A 23,162-nucleotide genomic window follows, 5' to 3' on the forward strand; every position below is an offset into this window, starting at 1 on the left:
TGATGCCATTACTTTCCCCTTTTCACAGATGAAGAGACTAGGATTTGACCTGTCCAATGTTACCTAACTTGTAAGGGACAGAACATTCTATTGAACAAAGGGGAACATTGACCCGGAGACATTGCATGACCTCCCAGAGGTGCACGGCTAGTTAGTGAGAACACTTTTCCCACCTCCCTCTCCCTCTGAGTGCCCATCACGGGGCCAACTAAGCTAAAAACTGACATGAAAGCGTGTTACTCCTCTAAAAGAGTCGCTCCCCAGGAGCAAGATGCTCCTTCCTCAAATGGGAAGGAAGGAGGGGACCCAGGCAAGCGCACAGTCTTCCCGGTTCTAGAAAACAGTTGGCCTCCGTCTTTTTTCTTGTCCTAGGGGACATGAATGAGCTGATGGACGTGGTTCGCCACCATGTTCCAGAGGCAAAGCTGGTGGAATGCATTGGTCAAGAACTGATCTTCCTTCTTCCTAATAAGAATTTCAAGCAGAGGGCATATGCCAGCCTTTTCAGAGAGCTGGAGGAGACGCTGGCTGACCTGGGGCTCAGCAGTTTTGGTATTTCTGACACTCCCCTGGAAGAGGTAAGGCAGAGGTTACAGCTGGTTTTGTCAGATACCAAAGACATGCAAAAGTCTCACACTAGAGGGAAGTTTTGTAAAGGCAAAAAGTTATAAGTCCCCACCCCAGCATAACATCTATCTTCATTCTTTGGCTTACTTCCTCCTGCCTTTGTCCATATGCACACATGTTTTATGTAATTGTGGTCACTGTGTGCATACCCTTTTGTGTTTATAGAAGACCATGTTTTCAGATAAAGAGTCAGAATGTATTTTCTTCCCATTATGAAGCAGTCCCTAACAAAATTGAGTTTGGCTTAGATTTTTCTGAGAGTGGGAATATCTAAACCAAATTCTCTCTTTTTTCCCCATGACAGATATTTCTGAAGGTCACGGAGGACCCTGATTCAGGACCTCTGTTCGCTGGTACAGTGCTGGAATTTGTGGCTTTTCCCCTCACCATACCCCTCCCCTAAGCTTCCTCTTGAGAATCTAAGGAAAAACTCATGAAACAACAAAGCAGGCAAACACTCCTCCACAGTATTTATCTGGCATCCAAATAACAGGCATTTGGCATTCTTGGTTCCTTTGAAGGACAAAGAAAGAGCAGATGGAGTTAGGTGTGGGTGGGAACACTGGATGAATCAGCTTCTGTACCTGAGCTTCTCACCCCCGGCCAGGTCTCTTTTCCTGCCAGGTCACTATCCTCTTATCTCCACCAGGCCTCTGATCAGCTCCTGTATGGATGAGTGATAGCCTGCAGAGTCCTTAGAGATAACGGTGACAGTGAATACAATCCAGATGCCAGCTAAGGTCTCCTGGCCCCTTTGAGACCAAGATATTCTGAACCCTCACTTAGCACCCTGTGGAAATTTGAAACTGTGGGGACCATCATTTCTGTCGATTCTGGGGGTCTCTCTTCTATATATGTGAGCCTCGGGGCCATCTAGCCCCTTCTGTGATTTCCACCAAAACCCCTAAGCCACACAAAGCATTCATGAGTACAGTAGACTTTACTGTGGAGGGTGGGGGTGGAAGATGGACATGCAGGAGGGGTTACCTGCCACAACACAGGCTACTTTAGATAGAACAAAGAACAATAGGCATTCGCCCACACTGATAAAACCTCCTTCCTGGCTCCTCTGTCCCATTCATTTTCCTCTCTCCTCAGAAGCTGTGTGTCAATTCTCCTTTGCTGCCTTGGGCTCCTGCCACTGGTTACTTCCTTCTATCCAGTGTGGCATATCATGGTGTTTCCCTGAACAAAAACTGTTTTCTCCCTGTGGGGTTTCTGGGGCCAGCTCTTAAGATAATATGGTTTTCATCTTGCTTCACAATAGATCCCAGAAGTTTATTTATCAGCTATGCTCAGAACTTCCAATGGTCAAATTTTACAGCCCAAATGTGCTCCATGACCCAGGTAGATCTGTGCTAGATTCCAGAACTGGGGTCTTTTATCTGCAGAGAATAATCCTTCTTACTAATTAAAGAATAAATTACACATCGGAAGACTGGCCAGCCTGGACATAGAATGGAAAGTTCCAAAGAGGTAGTCAAGGATAGAGATTAAGACTGTAGCCTCTAGAATGCAGCAGACCAAACACCAAACCTGAGCTTCACAAGTTGCTAATTGAGTGACTTTGGTTAAATACTTAGCCTCTTTGTTCCTCAGTTTCCTCATCTGCAAAATGGGAACAATAATAGTATCAACCTTTTAGTGTTGTTGAGAGAATTAAGTGAGTTAATACATGCCAAGTCTTAACACGGTATGCATTTTCTGATTAATATTTAGACACTCTAATCTCAACATTTATAAATCATCTCTTACCTCAAACTTGTGAGCCCCCTACAGTTTAGAAAGCAGTTAACACCCATTGTTTTATTTGATTGTCACTATCATCTCATGAGATGGGTAAGGCAGGGATTAGCCCTACCTGGGAGAAGCTGAGCTCACACAGGTTGGATGACTTGCCTAAAGTCACACAGGCTTCTGAGTCTAGTTTTCTAGTTGTAGCTTTCAATCTAGGACTCCCAAGGCCAAACTCTCACTACCTCCCATTTTTCAGATGTCTAAGTGCATTTGTTTTGCATTTACTCAGGTGTAGAGGACATTTTCAGATCTGGTCTAAAAGTCTGAAGGAATCAGTAGCTGTCCATTGGACTCACACATTTCATGGTACCAAGAGGGTCAATGCCACTCCTGAAGGGTTGGCTCACAGCCAGTTACCACCAGAGGGCAGCAGAGCCAGGGACAAACTGGGATTCTAATAATGAACTTTGCTCTGGCTGGGAGAGTGAGCTCAGGCTGGATGGGGGTCAGGGATAGACATGAAGAGAGGCAGCAGGCATCCAGAAGTGGGGGCGGCCACAGCAGACATCAAATGTGAGCCCCAATCAGGAGGAAAGAGTCCAGACAACTAGGACTCTGGCGCCCTGTGGTTAATGAGCCTGGAGAAGTTCTTTCCCCTGAGTAGCCAGGCCTGTTGCATCGCAGGTGCCGGAGAATGCTGGCTGAAAGGATGACTGAGCTGACCCAGCTCCTCTGCAGCTGCCCTTGTTCTGAGGTATAATAGGTGGGTTAACAAAGCAGCCAGGGACCAACCGGAGGTCCTCCAGGCTCTCCCTTTACATTCAACAACATGTCCTGCAAATGAACATTGAACAGTGATGATAAACTCTAGCTTGAACATAACTGACAACCTACAATGATAATGAGCACAGTCACATGTGTTAGCCCATTTGATCTTTATAGCAGCCCTGTGAAATGTTCTGTTTCATTTTACAGAACAGAAAACTCGGATTCAGGCAGGTTGAATCACTTAGCCAATGCGTCCAGCAAGAATTAGGATTCAAACCAAGATCTCCTAACTCCTGGTTCATTACTCTTTCCACCACTCCACAGGGGCCTCTAAGAAATCAGAAATAACCAAGTGACTCTGCCTTTCCCTTTTTTAAGTACACAGGCTATATATGAACATATATTTTTGTTAAACATTTTTCAAATAATATTTGTTAAAAAAAGGCTGAAATCACCCTTCCCACTTCATCCCTCACCCCTTATCCAGTTCTGCCCTGCAGTGATAACCTGTCAACAGTTTATGGGCAATCTTTTGAAGCTTGGCAGTTGTGTGTATGTGTGTGTGTGTGTGTGTGTGTGTGTGTGTGGAAAATATCACGTTTCTTTATATATGATGTATGTGCTCTCTAATATAAATACAATCTTATTACACATATCATCTTCTACTTGGCTATATGTTTTCAACCTCAGTGCACTTAGATCTATTTTGTTTAACTATTATAGAGAATATTTAAGTGATTTCAGCTTATTTTTTCTATAAATGATTTACACTAAACAATAGAATTTATATAAGTTCATTAACCTACCTGGCCTGATATTTTGTTGCTGATTTAAATGAAGGGAAATCTAATAGAGTAAGAAAATAATAGCATATGAGATCCAGACTTTGTGGGTGCTTTTTCTAATTTATTAATTCACTCTCAGGCAACACTCAGCAGAAAAGAGAAACCGTCAGCCTGCGACACCCCTGTTCGGGTTCTAGCAAGGAGGTCACACAGACTCCCCAGGGCTCCAACAGCTGCTCTGCAGAGCCGGCTCCTCCCACCCAGGGCCAGCCTTCCCGGGAGCCTGCGGAGCAGGGCGGCCGGCGCAACACGGGAGCACGGCTGGTCATCCAGCATGTGCAGGCGCTGCTGGTCAAGCGGTTCCACCACTCCGTCCGCAGCCGCAAGGACTTCCTGGCCCAGGTATTGCTGTGGATCTGGGCTGTGCTGGGTGGCTCCAGGCCAGGCCTGTTTGCCCCTCCTGGCCTTTCCCTCCTCTGCCCGGCTTTCTGTGCCCCTGGGCTCAGGCTCAGCAGTGAGTGGCTCTTTAATTCTGTTGCCTTTGTTTCCTCCTTGCCAACCTTTACTTTGATTCTTGGTTAACACTTGACCTCAGTAAGCAGGGAAAATAGAATAATAGTGAATATGTCAATGTTGTTATTTTTACAATATTTTTCATTTATTTTGCAATGACCCTACATATCAAGGTTATTGTCTTCTTTTTTTCTTTGTATGTTTTTTATTTAAAAAAGAAACTCAGGTTGACCTCTAGCTAAACACTGGCCTACTTCAATTTTTTTTTTTTTAAATTAAATCTTTATTGTTCTGATTACATTTGTTCCTCTTTTTTTCCCATAACTCCCCTTCTCCCAGTTCCCGCCCCACCCTCTGCCGTCACTCCCCACCCACTGTCCTCATCCATAGGTGCACGATTTTTGTCCATTCTCTTCCAGCATCTCCCATTCCCCTTCCCCCCGCCCCCCAAGAATAGTCAGTCCATTCCCCTTCTATGTCCCTGATTCATTGTAATCACCAGTTCATTCTGTACATCAGATTATTTATTCACTTGATTCTTAGATTCACTTGTTGACAGATGCATGTTTGTTGTTCACAATTTGTATCTTTACCTTTTTCTTCTTCCTCTTCTTAAAGGAAACCTTTCAGCATTTCGTATAATACTGGTTTAGTGGTGATGAAGTCCTTTAGCTTTTCCTTATCTGTGAAGCTCTTTATCTGACCTTCAATTCTGAATGATAGCTTTGCTGGATAAAGTAATCTTGGTTGTAGGTTCTTGGTATTCAGTACTTTGAATATTTCTTGCCATTCCCTTCTGGCCTGCAAAGTTTCTGTTGAGAAATCAGCTGACAGTCGTATGGGTATTCCCTTGTAGGTAATTGAGTCTCTTTCTCTTGCTGCTTTTAAGATTCTCTCTTTGTCTTTTGCTCTTGGCATTTTAATTATGATGTGTCTTGGTGTGGTCCTCTTTGGATTCCTTTTGTTTGGGGTTCTCTTCGCTTCTTGGACCTGTAAGTCCATTTCTTTCACCAGGTGGGGGAAGTTTTCTGCCATTATTTCTTCAAATAGGTTTTCCATATCTTGCTGTCTCTCATCTTCTGGCACCCCTATTATTCTGATATTAGTGCGCTTGAAGCTGTCCCAGAGGCTCCTTACACTATCTTCACACTTTCGGATTCTTTTTTCATTTTGCTTTTCCAGTTGGGTGTTTTTTGTCGAATCTTTGGTTTGATTCTTGTGCTCTCTGGTCTGCTATTGGGTATAATATTCTTTATTTCAGTCCGTGTATGCTTACTTTCTAATTTCTTTATCGTAGCATCGAGGGTCTCATTAGTTTTCGTGAGGCTCTGCTCAAGTTTATTGCAAGCCCTCAAAATTGCGATTCTTAGCTCCATATCCTCCATTTCTGTCATGTTTTTTTGTCTCCGCATCTTTTATGCTTTCTTGGTGCACCCCCTTGTGGTCTTTGTGCGCAGTCTTGTTTTAGCCAAGCCTTAATTGTTGTAGTTAACAGTAGAGGGATTTGACCACCAGGCTGACTGGCTGTAGGGATCAGCTGTGTGGAAAACTTCAGTCCTCTGGGGAGGCGCTAATCCAGCCTTTGCCTGAGGCGATCGGCAAATGGCTGTGTGCAGGGTTTGGGCGGGGCGGGCTCAACAGGGCGGGCGGAGGGAGCAGTTATGGCCGCTCTCAGTCCCGTTCCCAGAGGCTCTGCTTCTCAGAACCCCGGCAGCCGCTGCAAACCTCGGAGAGAAAGCTGCCCTCAGGTTCCAACTGATGCCGGATAATCCCGCTTCTCCCGTTTGAGTCTGGGTCCCTAGAGACTCGCCCGGATCTGGAGCCCAGAGTCTGAGACTCACTCCCGACCGAAAACGACAACCGCGCCCTCAGCCACCAGCCCGCTTTCGCGCGCACCTCGGTACCTTTGTATTTTCCACACTGCGCCGCCTCTGAACCTCGGTTTGCTGTTCTCTTTCCTTCTAGTTGTAGAGTCTCTCCTCAGCCAGCCTTCCTGTGGTTCTGGGTGATGTCCGTTCCGTCTTTTAGTTGTATTTTTGAAGTGGTTGTTTGCGGCAGCGGTCTCCGGTGTTTACCTACGCCGCCATCTTCAGGTTTCTCCTACTTCAATGTTTTGTAGTTGTTTCTTTAAATCCTCACCTGAGGACATGTTTACTGATTTTAGAGAGGGAGGAAGAGGAAGAGGAAGAGAGAGAGAGAGAGAGAGAGAGAGAGAGAGAGAGAGAGAAAGAAATATAGATCAGTTGCTTTCTATACACACCCTGACTGGGAATCAAGCCTTTCAGTGTGCAGGACAACACTCCAACCAACTGAGCCACCTGGCTGGGGCTACTTCAATGTTCAGTGTTGGCCTACTTCACCTCTTCAATGGTTATCAGAACATGTCTTGCCTCTGCACATGCTGCCCATAATGTTCCCCAGAAGCCTGACTTTCCACCAGGGCCAATTATGAGGCTGCAGATTAAACATTTAAAAGAATGAACATATGTGTGTGAGTGCACGCATGTGTAAGTTTGTGTATCTTTTGCACACCACAGCCCCCAGCCCATGTTGCCATGTTTATTTCCCCACAGATTGTGCTCCCAGCCACTTTTGTGTTTTTGGCTCTGATGCTTTCCATCATCATCCCTCCTTTTGGTGAATACCCTGCTTTGACCCTTCACCCCTGGATGTATGGGCAGCAGTACACCTTCTTCAGGTGCGTAGACCTGTCCCCAGTGGTCATCATTTGCTCCTATGGGGTGTGGGGCTCCTGAGTCACATGCTGCTTGATAGGGCCCTGGCCTCCCCCCTCCCTGGGACAGTCACTAACATGGCAGGGGTCCTGGGGCTGCCCTCAGAAAGGAAATTAAGGAACCTGCCACTTGGAAGGTGATCCCAAGTGGACAACCAGGACTGCCAGGAGTAAGACAAGAGAAAGTCAAGGTTAGGTGATTGGTGGTAGCTTCATCTTTGTGGGGCACAGATGTGATATGCCATCACTGGGCGTGTTGGGGGAGGCTGCCACCTTCCCAGAAGACCTATAACCACCCAATGCAGCGTTCTGTGCCCTGTGTACAGGCCTGGCATGTAGTAGCCACTCAATAAAACATTTGTTGAGTCTCATGTTGGCTGCTTTGTCCCTCTGTCCCAGTCACGTGCCCATTGAGTAAGCCCCTCTCACTTTGTCTAGCATGGACCAGCCCGGCAGTGAGCGGCTTGCAGCACTTGCAGACGTCCTCCTGAACAAGCCAGGCTTTGGCAACCGCTGCCTAAAGGAAGAGTGGCTCCCGTAAGTTCCTGTGCACCCTGCCCTAACACTGACAGCTGCCCTGGGAGACCCAGGTGGTGGCCTATGGAGATGGCAGGGTTGGGACGGGCCCTGTCTCAGTCCTGCTCCGTACACATCACTCTCCCTGCCCAGCACTCACCCGGCTTTTCCTCTAATACCTGCGTGCAAGGTGTTCACTCCCTCTCGGAAAGCCCCTGCCTCATTGGGCAACTCTTTGTCTTTGCAATTCCCGATATCAAAAGTCCCATGCTAAGTTGATTTATGCTTCCACAACCTACTTGAAAGGAATCTGAACAGGGGAAGGAGGGAGGTGGGGACTGCCAGTGGTGTAATGGGACCTAGAATGGCCTTAATTTACATGTGTGGCCACCTTTCCATTACTTCTATGTGTATAGAGAAGGGAGTTTTAGAGGGCAGTTGAAATCCACCAAGAATCCTAAAAATTCAATACAATTTTCACTGCTTCTCTCATTCGGCTTTTTTTTCAGAGCCAGTGATAAGGATCAAACATAGACTAATTTCAAATTCCTCTTTTATTTATTGTCTCTCAACAGCTAGAGCCACCAGAAGAGAAAAAAGAGATAAAACTTTCCAGAAACTAGATCATTTCACCAGCCCCACCCCCCAGTCAATAAAAACACACACCCTAGTCTTGACTTTTCTTGAGCAGAAACTAACCTCTGAGAGCATGAGAAGAAAGTGTATGGCTCTGAGGACGAGGAGGAAAGGCTGGGGAGGAGATGGCTGGACATTACTTCTCATTTCTAGGGCTTTCTCTACACTTTGGAGCTGATTGTGAAATATTTTCTTGTTCCATGAAGGGAGTACCCCTGTGGCAACTCAACCCCCTGGAAGATCCCCTCTGTGTCCCCCAACGTCACCCACCTGTTCCAGAAGCAGAAATGGACACCAGACCACCCCTCGCCCTCCTGCTGGTGCAGCACCAGGGAGAAGCTCACCATGCTCCCTGAGTGCCCCGAGGGCGCAGGGGGGCTCCCGCCCCCTCAGGTACCTCGACCCTCTGTGGGAAACCGGAGGCTCTGAATCTGCAGGGAGTGGGGGGAAACATTGTGCCCCCTGAGTTCCTGGCCAAACAACATTTTATTTTTTAAAATATATTTTCATTGATTTCAGAGAGGAAGGGAGAGGGAGAGAGAGAAAAACATCAATAATGAGAAAGAATCATTGATGGGCTGCCTCCTGCACACCCCACACTGGGGATCAAGCCCTCAACCGGGCATGTGCCCTGACTTGGAATTGAACTGTGACCTCCAGGTTCATAGCTCAATGCTCAACCACTGAGCCAGGCCAGCTGGGCCAAACAACATTTTAAACTGAAGGTGGAGTGCAGGACCTAATGGGGTTCCCTGGGTCCTCTCAGTGGTGTCCTGGCCAGCCACTCGGAGGAAGTCACTGACCAGCTTCGTTTTCCACCACACATTTCCTATGCAATCTAGTAAGAAAATATCTCTAAACATTGAAACATTATGCAAGTCATGCATGCTCATGATAGAAAAATTAGAAAATACAAATGAGTCAGAAGAAAAAAAAATCATCCTATCACTTGGAAATAACCACTAAGAACATTTAGTTTTTACCCATTCAACCTGGATTATATTCAAAATGCTGTCTTAAAACCTGCTATTTTCACTTAATAGCATATTATGAACATATGCCCATGTCAATATGCATATACATGAGTGTTTTTAATGCCTGCATGCTTATCCCACTGTTTGGATTTACTTTAATTTATTTAACAAAGCTCTCATTCTTAGACCTGTGTTTTCAATTTTTGTCCCTTATAAACAATGTTGTAGTGTGCATTCAAATGCATATGTATTTGCATGCTTATTAACAATCTTAATTAAAAAGCTTTCCATGTGCTGTCACTAACATGCACACACACACAGACAGGCAGACAATAACCTATGTTTTGCAGGGACATCGACGATCTTGGCTCTGAGCAGCATCCTCTCGTGGGTGTTCTGAACTCCAGAATGTATCACAGTGAGCCTTTCCCAGGGCTTTTAGAGACAGAGGGGTCAGGGAAGTCTCACTCTGTCTTGGGGTGATAATGGTCCTCCCTGCTGACTTGCACCGAGTGGGGCGTTCTGTGGCCACATCTAATGATGTGCCCATGAATGAATGCTTCCCAGAGAGGCCGTGTGGCCTGGTGTCGCGAGCACAGGCATTGGTTTGGTTACTTGCCTCTCTGGGCCTTACTTTCCTCCCTTATAAATTGGGGATAACTGTAACTTATTTCACAGCATTTTATGAGAATTCGATGAAATAATGTGGGTAAGGAAACTGTGTTATTTAGAATTACACTCAACGGAATGATGACCACCCCCACCGAACAGCAGATGAAATAAGACACTGTGTTCCTTTCTCCTGTAAAAGTTCCTGCAGGTGGTCCAGAGCTCTCTGTCCCGCTGCTTCTCCATGGTAAACAGGCCTCAGCCTCCTTGGCCAGGACGGCAGGACCCACTTTCCAGACCGCAGAACGAAAGAAGGGATGAATAAAAAGAGAGGAAAACTGTGTAAATGTGCTATCTTCTAGGAAGATTTCAGGAAGCTACCACACTTGGATGTCATTGGCCAGAATCAAAAGTCAAGGGAGTCTGGGTGGCCTTGCACCCAACCGTCTCTTAGTCTGGCAGATGGCAGAGGGCAGAGCAGGTACCCACTCAATCCCAGCATCAATCCCAGGAGCTGGCTTGTGAATGACTCTGTTTATGAGCATCTTGCTTTCTTTCTTTTTAATTTTTTTACATGCTAAAAGCAGATACTTTTCTATTTCTCAATCAGTATATTTCCCCTTTGAATCATAACTCAGCCACCCTGCATCACAGGGATCCCTAAAGAGGAGCTGAGGGAGCGTGACCCAGTCCTCTGTACCCCAAGAGGAAGCTCTACTTCTGCTGGGCTTGCCAAAGGCCTCCGGCTGCTTCTGCTCTAAATCACCAGCATCAGACAGAGTTCTCACACCGAGTCCTGGCCAGGGCGGAGGGAAGGTCAGGAGCAGCTATATGGAGATTCCTTTCCTCAGCAAGTCCTAACTTCAAGGCTGCCCGTCCAGCTTATAGAACCTTGTTTTCAGTGGTTGATGCCTGGTTCCTAGGGGGAATGTAACAGGCCTCCACAGCCGATGTCCTGGGAACAGACCAGTTCCTGTGATTTTCTTTGTGCCTGTGTTTCCTCATTATCATTCATGTCTCTCTTGAGAGAAAAAAATGTAACATCATGAATCTGCACAGGAGCTACTTTCTCTCTCTCTCTCTCTCTCTCTCTCTCTCTCTCTCTCACACACACACACACACACACATTTATTTACATCTACTCAGTCAAACACACTCTCCCTCTGGAATTAAGCCAGAGCTGTGGGTACAGGCTTGGTTCGAGGTGGTGAATTGTCCTCATCTGGAAAGCCGGATGGTGTATGCTGTCTTCTGCAGGGCCCCATCCTGTTCTCGAATTCTTTCAGTGGCGGTAGGTCCCCAGGTGGACATGCTCCACCCCTGACTTCTAGAATACACCGAGTTAAAGTTATAGGAGTACTTTATTTACAGAATTTTTAGAAAACAATTTATCATAAAATTCCCAGGCACCAGCAATTGTTCCAGCCTAGATTCCACCCGCAGAGTTTGGCGGTTCCCCAGGATGCCGTCCTCAGCTCGAGAAGCAGGGTGATGGGGTGGAAAGAGTGAGGGCTGTGGAGTCAGACAGATACAGGTTCAAATCCTAGGTCAGCCACCTACACGTTCTACAACCCGGTGCAAGTTAGCCAACCTTTCCGAACTCACTTTCTCGGTCCGTAAGATAAAGTAACAATTCTTCTGTCATGAGGGTTTGGGGATTAAGGGATATAATGTGTGCAGAGCATTTGACACAGTGCCTGTGCACAGAGTTCTGTGGATGCCAGCTCTCCTAGCATTAGAGAGAGGAACTAGGTAAAGCAAGTGAACTGAAGAAGGAAGTATAATAGGAACAGGGGAAGAGAAGACAGAAAGTGTATAAAAATGAGAAGCATGGTTTTAAAGCCACCAAAATTTTCCCTCTCTACTTTTGGTTGATTCCCTTGACACCCAAGGTTCATGACTAATGGGAAATCAAACCATTACCTATTCCCAAATTTAAAGTAATATTGCCACCTGGTGGCCAAACTCATGCTCTTTTGAATTCTCCAAAGCCTTTTGATGATGGCGTTTCCAGTCCTGTGTATTTTGAATGTGATTTATTACATGGTAAGGTCCTGTTTGAATTCTTTCACTCATGTCACAATTTACTGTTTCAACTATATGCCGGGTACTGTTCTGAGTGCGGGGGGCTCAACAGCTAGCATAACTTGTGATGAAGAACAAGCAGTTTCACAAACTGTAAAGCCTCACATTCCAAAGTAACTAACAGGAATGTCCCGCTGTCTCAGAGAATGCAGCGCAGCACAGAAATTCTACAAGACCTCACAGACAGGAACATCTCCGACTTCTTAGTAAAGACGTATCCTGCCCTTATCCGAACCAGGTAAGAAGAGACCCTTGTTATGCTTTTCATCCTGGCTCCCTGTACAAACTATTAACTAAAAACAGAAGACCATTTTCTCACATGATTTATCAACAATCAGGGCAGTGGAATTTTTCTTCTTTTTCCTACGCTAACAGAAAGAGCAATCGAGAATATACAAGTAAAATGCAGCTTAAGTTTAATTGTGTCTGTTTTGTTTGTTTTGTTTGGACTAAGCAGTCTCAATGGGTAACCCATACACTACTAAAATTAAAATTAAAAATGTAGGATTTGTCTAATAATGCAGCCTCAGATTTTCACTAGTTAAGAAAGAGACAAAGTTTGGAGGGAGGAGCAAGAGTAAAGGAGAGAAAGGTAGAGGAAAAAGAAACAAGACAGAAAAGTAAGAAGCAAACAGCAGAAAGGACAAGATTAGACCAAGATAGAATTGAGGCAGTGGGTACAGTATGTGAGTGAGCCCACAGGCCAGCCAGGTCCCCAGCACCTGTCACACTCTCGCTGTAAATTAACGCCGGTCGCGCTGCCGTTTGATACGCCAGCAAACTCTTATCTGTGTCTACTTCTCCCAGCTCTGCTGCTGTTATCAAGCCTCAGCTGGGTATGGGCTGGCTTCAGCCAACCCTATGGGAGCTTGACAAGCATGTGCTACCCAGATGGCATCATGGGAACCCTGACCCAGGCCCACGTGCTCTGGGGCTTTAAAATAAAACATACTGTCTAATTTTAGTAGTACTTTCAGTTGCCTCCCCTACCAGAGCCATGCACAAAGAATAAATGGACTCAATTAACCAGAACACACTGCAGATGGTGGAAGCAGCTGCCAGAAGGCAGGGCCGAGCCAGCAGTCAGCAAAATAAAGAATGCCAGCCACACCCAAAAATAAAAGCAGATACTGGGATAAACAACAAGCATCCCAAACTTTGTTCTCAGCAGCCAGTTTGCATGATGGAACTTTGGATTTTGTGTTTGATGACAATGATAGTTTGTGAGCCTGACCTATGAGGTCTATACTGTTGGCATCTTGTCATTTTACCCCTGATTGGCTGGAAGTCAGTCTCTGAAGTCTGGGCTTGGAGTGAGTCAGAACTTCCCCCACGTGTGCAGGTGATTAGAGCCTTATTCGTGCAGGTGGAAGAAGGTGGGCTGCAGCCTCCACTCACACCGGCATGATAGTTGCCATATTACCTGGTTCCAGATGGTCTGACAAATAACCTGACAACAGGGCGTCCCAGGAAGCCCAGCATGTGGGATGGGACTTGAGGAGCCAGCAGTGGAAAGCATCCGTCCTTTTCCTGCATGCGTATCAGCTCAGTCCCTAGGCTGTGAGGTTTCCATGTTGCTTGGATATCAGGAGATGCAAAAATGCCCCTGAAGACTGAGACACCCCATGAGCGGAAGGAAAGTTAACACGGCTGGGCCAGTGGGATTCATTGTATGATTTGTTTTCACTTTCAGTTTAAAGAGCAAATTCTGGGTCAACGAACAGAGGTAAGAAACTATTTTTATAAGAAATTAAAATCTGAAATTGATCTATTTAAAATGCACATTTTGAAAACCACACCTCAAAGCCAGGTAGATGGAATGTTCTGTGCGTGTTCAGAAAGTCACAGGACATGCCCTGAAGGACATGCGGCTAGACACACCCTGGACCCAGAAGGTGCCCAGTCGTAGATCTCCATGAAGGACATGGATGGGAAGTGATATTCCCTGAAGAGTTGTCCCAGAGCATTTTCACTCAGGGGAGGCTCTAAAAGTTCAAGCACAGAATTGTTTGCAATACTAACGAGAGGCCATGTGACCTGAGCCCTGGCACTCTGTGGCCCATTCGTTCCTTGTAAGCCTTAGGGAATCTGGCCCAGTCCCAGGTAACTCATTCCTGAGGCGTCCTGGAGACTGGAGTCATTCCAGAGGTTTGGAGAATCCTCCAGGGACATTCTAGGATTGAGCTAGCCTCCCAGTCTCCCTAAGGAATTGGCCTGTAGAATAAAGGCAGAGCTGATGTTGACTTGGTTCTAGACCAGCTGTGAGGAACATCCAGCCCTCGGGCCATATAAGGCCTTTGAAATCATTTGGTCTGTCCCTGCCAAGGCATTAGTGGTGAGTTAATTAAATGTTTGACCAAATATAACAGGCTCATTTTTAAGTTAATAATGTTGTATGGCCTGGGAATGATGTTATAAATAGCCAAATGGCCCTTGGTAGAAAAAGATTTCCCACCCCTGTTTTAGACCATAAAAGTGTTATCCTGCTTTTAGAATTGCTCCCTAGAGGGAAGGATACATCCTCAGCTGAAGTAGAAAGTTGGGGGCATGGGCGGAGTGCAATTTGAGTCCCTGAGAAATAAAGTTCAGCAAATTAATTTTGTTTTGTAGAGGAGTGGCTTTTATCCTACCATTGAAATGTTTTATCCAGAGCGTGGCACTCCCAGATGTGTTCAGAGCAGTGTGGAAGATGGGTTAGGACGGGGAGAGACCTAAGGCTAGGATCTCATTAAGGAGCTAGAGCTTGAGTCAAGGCAAAAGACGGTGAGGGGCTGCCTGAGGGAGGGGCATGGAGAGCTGGGCCCAGCAGGCCTGGTCCTGATTAGATTAAAGAGAGTCCAGTGCTGGGGAAGTGCCGGTAAAGTACAGACAGATGTGATGCAGGAGAGGAATTGTTGTTGGGATGATGGCGAGTCAGGGAAGACTTCAGAGAGAAGATGACATATGACAGAGGAGATGCAGTTGGCCTGATGCTCAAGAACAAGAAAGGCAGCCCTGGGAAGCCCACAGCCCTGCAGAGGCAACCAGGACCATTGACAGCTCTGCGAGTGATTGGATTGGACGTGGCCGGGATATGCCACTCAAGGCAAGGCATGAGGAGGGGTTGGAGAGGTCAGAGAGACCAAGCCCTGAGGGATCGGGACTCATCTGGGGGCAACGAGGAAGCATTCAAAGTTGTAAAGTGGAGCCATGTTGCTCACTAGTGCAGACAACGCCTCCCAAAGCACACATTTCCCTACAGAAAGTGAGTGCTACTGGCAAGCATGAAGCACCACAGACGTGGGTCATGGCACTGATCTGAGGACTTCCTGTTCCCTTGTCAGGTACGGAGGAATTTCCATCGGAGGAAAGCTGCCAGCCCTCCCCATCACTGGGGAGGCACTTGTTGGATTTTTAAGTGACCTTGGCCAGATGATGAATGTGAGCGGGGTACGTAAACGGGCTGCAGGTTTGGGTAGGACTTTCAACGCGCCAGTCATTATGAAACAGAAAATCTCATGAATACTAAGAGTGAAAATAAAAAACCTCTTTCTTGTTAATTATGGTTTTCTAGGGTCCGGTCACCAGAGAGGCCGCTAAAGAAATGTCTGTTTTCCTTAGACATCTAGAAACTGAAGACAACATTAAGGTACTGGCCCTGGGTCACCTGCCCCAGAGCTAAAAATCCACAAGAGCTGGTGACTTTATTTTTATTTTCCCAAATAATTAAATTCCACCGAGTCTCCACTTGAAAACTAGCATGGAATGTCTTCCAGCTGCCAAAGCCTTCCTCCTCCTCACATTCCTTTCCCTGCGGCTCATTTTTTTTCTTTAAACAGCTGTTGTTAGCACAGGGCCGCTGGGGTCATGCCAGCACAGCCTAAGGAAGCCCGTCTCCGCCCTCCAGGTGTGGTTCAACAACAAGGGCTGGCACGCCCTGGTCAGCTTTCTCAACGTGGCCCACAACGCCATCCTACGAGCCGGCCTGCACCCGGACAGGGACCCCGAGGAGTATGGCATCACCGTCCTAAGCCAGCCCCTGAACCTGACCAAGGAGCAGCTCTCTGAGATCACAGTGTAAGCCCAGCCGCACAGGCCCAGCTGCACAACTTTCTTGTCACCCTCTCCTCTCTTGGGAGACCCGAGAGGATTTTCACTATCCGGTGCTGTGGGCTGGAGGGCAAGGCTGGTCAATGGGCAAACGTGAACGTAAGACTTTCAGCGCTTGTGTGCCAGACTGCCTGGCCATTCTTTCTCCTCGTCCTTACTAGGAAAGTAAGCATAGATTTGGTTCTGTTCCCTTTGGGCGCTTGGTAAGAAGTTACTGCTGGAGCTTACACAAATATCCTCCCCTGCAGAGTGTGAAATGACTGCAGGGAACGGGGAAAGTTCAGTAAATCTTTCGTCTCCCCAACAGGAATTAGCTCAGGTTTTGGTAATTTCCCTCAGACAACCAGGCTGTGGAGATGTCGACAGATCCTTGCCTTCCTCGAGCTTAGGCTCTTCCCGCACAGCTTCAGGCAACGAAAACATCAATCTTGTGCAATCTGCAGCATGCTTGTAGCCTGTGTGAGTGCATGCTTGTGGTAAGCGGTAGGGTCCTCATTTTCCTACCCCAGGACACTCTGAGAGCCCTCAACACTGGGCCCTCCATGTGCCCAGGGCAGGGGTGGGCAAACTTTTTGACTCGAGGGCCACAATGGGTTCTTAAACTGGACCGGAGGGCCGGAACAAAAGCATGGATGGAGTGTTTGTGTGAACTAATATAAATTCAAAGTAAACATCATTACATAAAAGGGTACGGTCTTTTTTTTTTTTTTTTTTAGTTTTATTCATTTCAAACGGGCCGGATCCGGCCTGCGGGCCGTAGTTTGCCCACGGCTGGCCCAGGGTCACTGGCTAAAAGTTGGCCCTGGAACCTTGGGACCTTCCTCTGGACACCCTCCAGGGCCTGGACTGAGAAAGAATCGCCTGCCTTGTGTTTATTCTCACTCCGCCTTGCCAAGTCTCTTGAATATGAAATATGAAATAGGAGTCTTTGTGATTATAAAATAGTATATGTTCATTAAGTAAAGTTTAAAGAATAGAGTCTTAAGAACTTATTATCTGTAACCCTACACAGGTTAGGGTATTTCCTCTAAACGTTTTTGCACGTTTCCCTTTCAGTCATTTGCTCTACTTTTACTATGTGTGGATCATGCTATTTCCAGTTTTATAAGGACGCTGACTGGCACAGACGGTGCTTTGTGGGAATTAGTTAATGTGCTCCTTTCTCTCAGTGGGCACTGTTCCATGCAAAGGGTCATGGCTTGCATGTGAAGTTCAGGTCGGATTTCAGCCCACACTTGCCCTCTTGGCCAGATGCCTTCCACTTGGCCCAGGAAAGGATGACTAGAGCCCCGTCCTGTATAATCGGCCTGTTCTCTGCTTCCTTGAACTCATGTTATGAGCATTTCTCCATGCTATGATGTGTTTCATGTTCTCACAGGACAATTTGCCTCCTTTAAGAAAAGGAATAAATTTCACAGATCATATGACTGTCTACTAGAAAATTCAAGAGAGGCTATAGAACTGATAAGAGCATTGTGATATATGACAATATAAAAATCCATTTCTATAACCATCAGTAAATACTTTGAAAGTTTATCTAGACTTTCATATGAAAATGGAACAATATTCAAGATCAACATAGAACAGAAAACCCTCAAATATCCACTTAACCTTGACTTCGTTTAAGATAATTGAATGAAATGACAATCGTCAGGCTGGGAAGGGGGTTTTGGAGGCTGTTCTCTGGGACTGGCTGAGCCTCCCCAGAGCCTGACTTTGTTTTTTCTCTGGCAGCTGCTCCTCCTCCTTCACCTCTCTCTCCCGGTGTCTCTTGTCCTGCTGCAGGCTGACCACCGCTGTGGATGCTGTGGTTGCTATCTGCGTTATTTTCGCCATGTCCTTCATCCCAGCCAGCTTTGTCCTTTACTTAATCCAGGAGAGAGTGAACAAAGCCAAGCACCTCCAGTTTGTCAGTGGAGTGAGCCCCACCACTTACTGGCTGACCAACTTCCTCTGGGACATCGTAAGTGTCAGGTCACGGTGCCTCTCTCACCTCCATTGGCCTGAGCGGTGGGCACTTGTGTCTGCTCTGACTGAGGGGCGCAGTAGGGTGGGGCTCTCCCACTGCCCGGACTGCTGTGCCAAGGGCCTTGTGTGTCTGCTGTCTGTTGACATCTTCTTAAAAAGGCACAGAACTAGGAATGGCAAGCTAAGGACGAATGTAGGGCTCAGCTTAACAACTGCTGAGTGGGGGCTCTGCATGCCCCGCCTCAAGGGGCCTTCTGACCCATCCAGTAATTACTGCCCTCAATGAGGCTGGCCTTCCTGAGAATGTCTGGCTGAAGAAGTAATACCAAGCAGACCTTCACCCCACATCCTCTTCTTAAATCCTGCCCCACCCCAAAGGGGTAAGGATGGAATTCCTCCTATGGCAGAGTCACCAGATAAATATAGGACACCCAGTTAAATTTGAATTTCAGATAAACAATTAATTTTTAGGGTAAGTATATTTCACCCCCAAATATTGCATGGGACATAGTTACACTAAAAAATGTATTTGTTGTTTTCCTGAAATTCAAATTTAACTAGGCATCCTATATTTTTATTTGCTAAACCCGGCATCCTATCCATTGGCCTTATTTTGATTTCCCAAAGCAGCCAGACCTTCACTATATCAGTTTAGGCACCAAGTTAGGGAAAATGAAGAAAAGTTTTTTAGCAAATCAACAGCAGACCAGCACCCTTCTCACCCCAGTATTGGAGGAGGCAGGGAGGGGTCAGCATGGGGGGCTTCATGACAGACCACAGGGTCAATGTTAATTGGCAACAAATACTAGTTATAATATAGCAGAGATGATTGTGACACCAACTCCAGGTATTCTGGGTATCTTGGGTAATGAGATCCTTTGTTTTTCTCAACATTCTAAGACTAACGTGATCCCCACTTCATGTGATGATAAGGTGCATCATGATGGAAACCGACTCAAACGGCCTTCTCCACTGCGGCCTGTAGTCAGGATTCCTACAGACATATTTATTTTACTCGACTTATTAAGTAGGCTGTCACTTAACAATACAAAACCAGAAGTTATTAATAGCACCTACATTCTTCCCTCTGTTTTCTGTCTGCATGAAAAAACATGCATGCATACATGGAGCGGAGGTCAGATTCTACAAGCCTCGCTGTGGACAAAAACATCACTCACAGGCCCCACATTGGCCTCGAACTTTGAACATGAAAAGAGCTAGGTACACCTGCACTGAAAAGTTATTAACTTGCCAGTTTTTTCACTCTGCTTTTTTTTTTTAAAGACAAAGAACAGCCTAGCTGGTGTTGCTCAATGGTTGAGCACTGACCCAGGAACCAAGAGGTCACCAGTGCAATTCCCTGTCAGAGAACAAGCCCGGATTGTGGGCTTGATCTCTAGTAGGGGATGTGCAGGAGGCAGGTGACCAATGTTTCTATTTCTCTCCTTCTCCTTTATTCTCTCTCTCTAACATCAATAAAAACATATCTATAAAAAATAAAATACAAGGAACAGAATTTATACTTGGAGCTGACCGTGCATGTACCTGTACAGAGATGTCTGAACCCAAGGAGAGATAGACTATGGACTAGAATCAGGATTGGCCTGATGTTTCGTCATGGTCAGATTCAGGTCACAGCAGCAGCATCACAAGGGATGCTCTGTCTTCTCACTGCGTCCTATCACGTGGCTCCTGCTCTCAATTTGCCCTACTACCGACAGTGGTCCCTTGATGAAGATGGTGTCTGACGAGCTCCTCACTGTAAAGTTAATCTTTTTCTTTTTATAATTAGCAAGAATTTTGGGAAGAGGTACTTTAAAGCTGTGTAAATATTCTGTTTGTTATCAAACTTCCCATTCATTCATTTATTTCAGTGGTTCTCAACCATCTGGCCCTTTAAATACAGTTCCTCATGTTGTGACCCCACCATAAAATTATTTTCGTTGCTACTTCATAACTGTAATGTTGCTACTGTTATATAAATATCTGACATGCAGGATGGTCTTAGGCGACCCCTGTGAAAGGGTCGTTAGACCGCCAAAGGGGTTGCGACCCACAGGTTGAAAACCGCTGATCTATTTACTTATAACTATATGGAGTCATCTTCCCGTGTCAGTCCATGGGTTATAATTGGATACCACTATTATTTACCCTAATGCTCAAATTATCCCCAGTTTGACCAGTGGGAGCCTGATGGAGCTGCCTCCTTTGACTTTGTCCCCATTGTCTTTGAGCAACTCCATGCTCTCTGGCACTGCAAGGTGTTCCAGGTCTGTCCTCCACTTCGCCCCAGCCCTACTTGGCATCAACTGTGTCCCCAGGGAACCCTGGTTCCTTTCCATGGAAAACAGCTCTCAAAATCAAGATCTTGGCACTAGGTAGGTTCTGTGCTATTGGGGTCTCAATGGTCCCAGGATTTTTTTTTCATCTCTCCATCTCAGTGGAGAGAACTAGGGGAGATATGTAAGCATATACATAGATAAAAACCATTTGCATCTCTATTTACCTACTTATACACCAAACACTGAGGGCTCACTAAAACCTCTATTCAAACCAACGCCATTGGCTCACTATGGCTTTCCACTTTCCATATTTATAACTCTCTTCTTCAAGAGTGAGACACCAGCTTCTGTCACCTCCAACTCATTAACCTACCTGAGCAATACACCTGCATGTAATAAGTCCCCATCTCTGCCACCATCCCCTCTCCTGTATGGACACCCTCCTCTTTCTGCTCCAGCTGACCCCATGTGGAGGTCCTCCTCATTCTGCTCTGGCTCTAATACCCCACACCAGGTCAACACCCTCCTCGCCCCACTGGGGCTCACACACCCTGTGAGACACCCTTCTCACCCTTCTCAGGTTCTCATCCTGTTCAGACTCCACCCCTGACCCCACCGTGGCTGCCCAACTTTCCCTGTCTATTCTACTGGCTTTAGGACTGAATTGTGCAGGAAGGGGAGAGAAGGAAGAAAGTGATAAAAAGGTATCATTTATTTGAGTTTCATGAGATCAAGGACTATATCTTAAGTTTTTTTAATGAATTCTGGAGACATACTTAGAAAGTAGAATCGATAGGACTTCATACCAATTAGAAAGAGAGAATGAGAAATCAGGTAGAATTTTGTAAAAGATGCAGACTAAAGGTCCCCCGCACAGGGCGGTGGGGTGGGGTAGGAGGACTAGAAACAGTTTAACATATGCTAACCAAGAGCTGTTTAGACCAATAGAATCAGAATCCCAGACCATATGTGCTAGACAAGCTGCCCGGCCCTCGGCCCTCGTTTGACAGTCAGGAAACAGAGGTCCAGAGAGGTAAAGCGCCTTGCTCTCCTCTTCTCTCTCCAAGATGAATTATGCTGTGAGTGCGGCACTGGTGGTGGGCATCTTTGTCGGGTTTCAGAAGAAAGCCTACACTTCTCCGAACAATCTTCCTGCCCTTGTTGCACTGCTCATGCTGTACGGGTGAGTTGTTCAGGCCATTAGCTAATGCTCTCCAAAGGGAAGCTGGGGGGAGGGGAGGCATGATCTCCAAGCAGAACACGGGGTTTCTGGTGGTGGCAAGGTTAGCTTTTGGCCCCCAGCAGACTCTTCAGCCTGACCACAACCCTGCCTGGCCTCTGTGTCTGACTCCATACGTGGAGGTGTTCCTGAGGCTCGGTCTACTCACCCCACATGGCCTGAATCTTCTCCCATTCAAACGGTGGCCTAACCAAAATCTGGGACTCAGTCACTGCCCTGTTTTTCACCCAGCTGTGATTCTGATTATTCATCGAAAGCCAATCTGAACATCCCAGTGTCTCCATCTGTACCGGCCAAGGGTTATGTACACACAGTAGAAGACTCCGGCTGAAAAGCTGTTCCTGAGTCAGGGCCAGAGGATGTCACAGAGATTAAATTCAGTGGAATTAGAGCAAAGTGTGCAGCTTTATGTCTAGGCCTACCGCTTACTACATGTGTACTGTGGACAAGTAATACACCTCATCAAGGCCTCAGTTTTCTTATCTATAAAGTGGAGATAATGATACCTGGCCCTTTCCATGTGGGCCAATAGAGTCTTGCTATTATAATAGCAATTGTTTCCATTTATCTCTATTGAAAAAGAATTCAGGAACTAGCATGACTGGCACATCAGCTCCAGTGAACTGTGAAAATGAGCCTGTTGGGGCCTCAGCTCAGCTTTGCTGATCCAGACTCGAGTGAGAAGCATTGTGGGAAGACAGTGCTCCGTGCATTGTACAAGGCTTTATAACTTATGTACATCCACAGTTACCATCTCCTTTGTTTCTCACAAAACCCCCCATGAGATGGCCAGGGAAGGCATTGTTACCTCAAGTCAAAGATGAGGAACAAAGACCAAGGGATGGAGTATCTCTTTGGTCTTCCTGGGACTCTCACCAGTTCAAACATATCACCTCCTGCGTGAGGGGAATGCATATGCCTGGGGTACAGCAGATGGAGTGGAAACGGGCACTCCGTTCTGCTGAGTTGTGTTGTTTCACACAGATGGGCAGTCATCCCCATGATGTACCCAGCGTCCTTCTTGTTCGATGTGCCCAGCACAGCCTATGTGGCCTTGTCTTGTGCTAATCTGTTCATCGGCATCAACAGCAGTGCCATCACCTTCATCTTGGAATTATTTGAGAATAACCAGGTGAGCACGACTTTCTTGGCTTCCTTGTTTGATGACTGGGATACTAGAGGAGAGAATGTGACGGTCAAGCAGAGCCATGGCAGGCATTGTGTCTGGACAAGTCAGTGCATAAATGAATGTTGCTTCTTTTCCTTCCTTCCTTCCTTCCTTCCTTCCTTCCTTCCTTCCTTCCTTCCTTCCTTCTTTTCTTCTTTAGGCTCCTTATTCATGTGTGTGCTCTGGTGTCATGGTTTTCTGAGCTCATTCTCAAGCTATAAATGACCTTTCATGATCCTTCTTACTCCTTTAAGAAGGTTTTCTTGAGGACTTTGGTGCTAAGATTTACACACACATAGCATTCATGTGATTTCAGCATTTAAAAGGTGTGAAAAGGCTCACAATGAAATGTCTCCTTCTTACTCCTGTTTTGCAATCACCTGGTTCCCTTCTCCAGAGGCAACCTTTCATTGGAGTTTCTTTCATATGTG

The 23,162-nt window shown here is 46.3% G+C and overlaps 1 protein-coding gene across 1 annotated transcript; it reads left to right on the forward strand.

Annotated features, from left to right (window-relative positions):
- Positions 1-377: 377 nt before the first annotated feature.
- LOC139001284 (retinal-specific phospholipid-transporting ATPase ABCA4-like) lies at positions 378-22,695 on the forward strand (the record flags this gene model as incomplete). The annotated part of the gene is made up of 13 exons (XM_070402984.1): positions 378-578; positions 4,182-4,319; positions 7,004-7,128; positions 7,603-7,701; positions 8,523-8,709; positions 12,128-12,222; positions 13,678-13,710; positions 15,308-15,413; positions 15,538-15,612; positions 15,871-16,040; positions 17,859-18,036; positions 21,391-21,506; positions 22,548-22,695. Coding segments are annotated over exons 1-13 (1,671 nt in total), but the record flags the coding sequence as incomplete, so codon positions are not given.
- Positions 22,696-23,162: the final 467 nt, after the last annotated feature.

This window comes from Myotis yumanensis, unplaced genomic scaffold (assembly GCF_028538775.1).
Source record: "Myotis yumanensis isolate MYYU_CA2020_CCGP unplaced genomic scaffold, mMyoYum1.0.hap1 SCAF_296, whole genome shotgun sequence".
NCBI lineage: Eukaryota > Metazoa > Chordata > Mammalia > Chiroptera > Vespertilionidae > Myotis > Myotis yumanensis.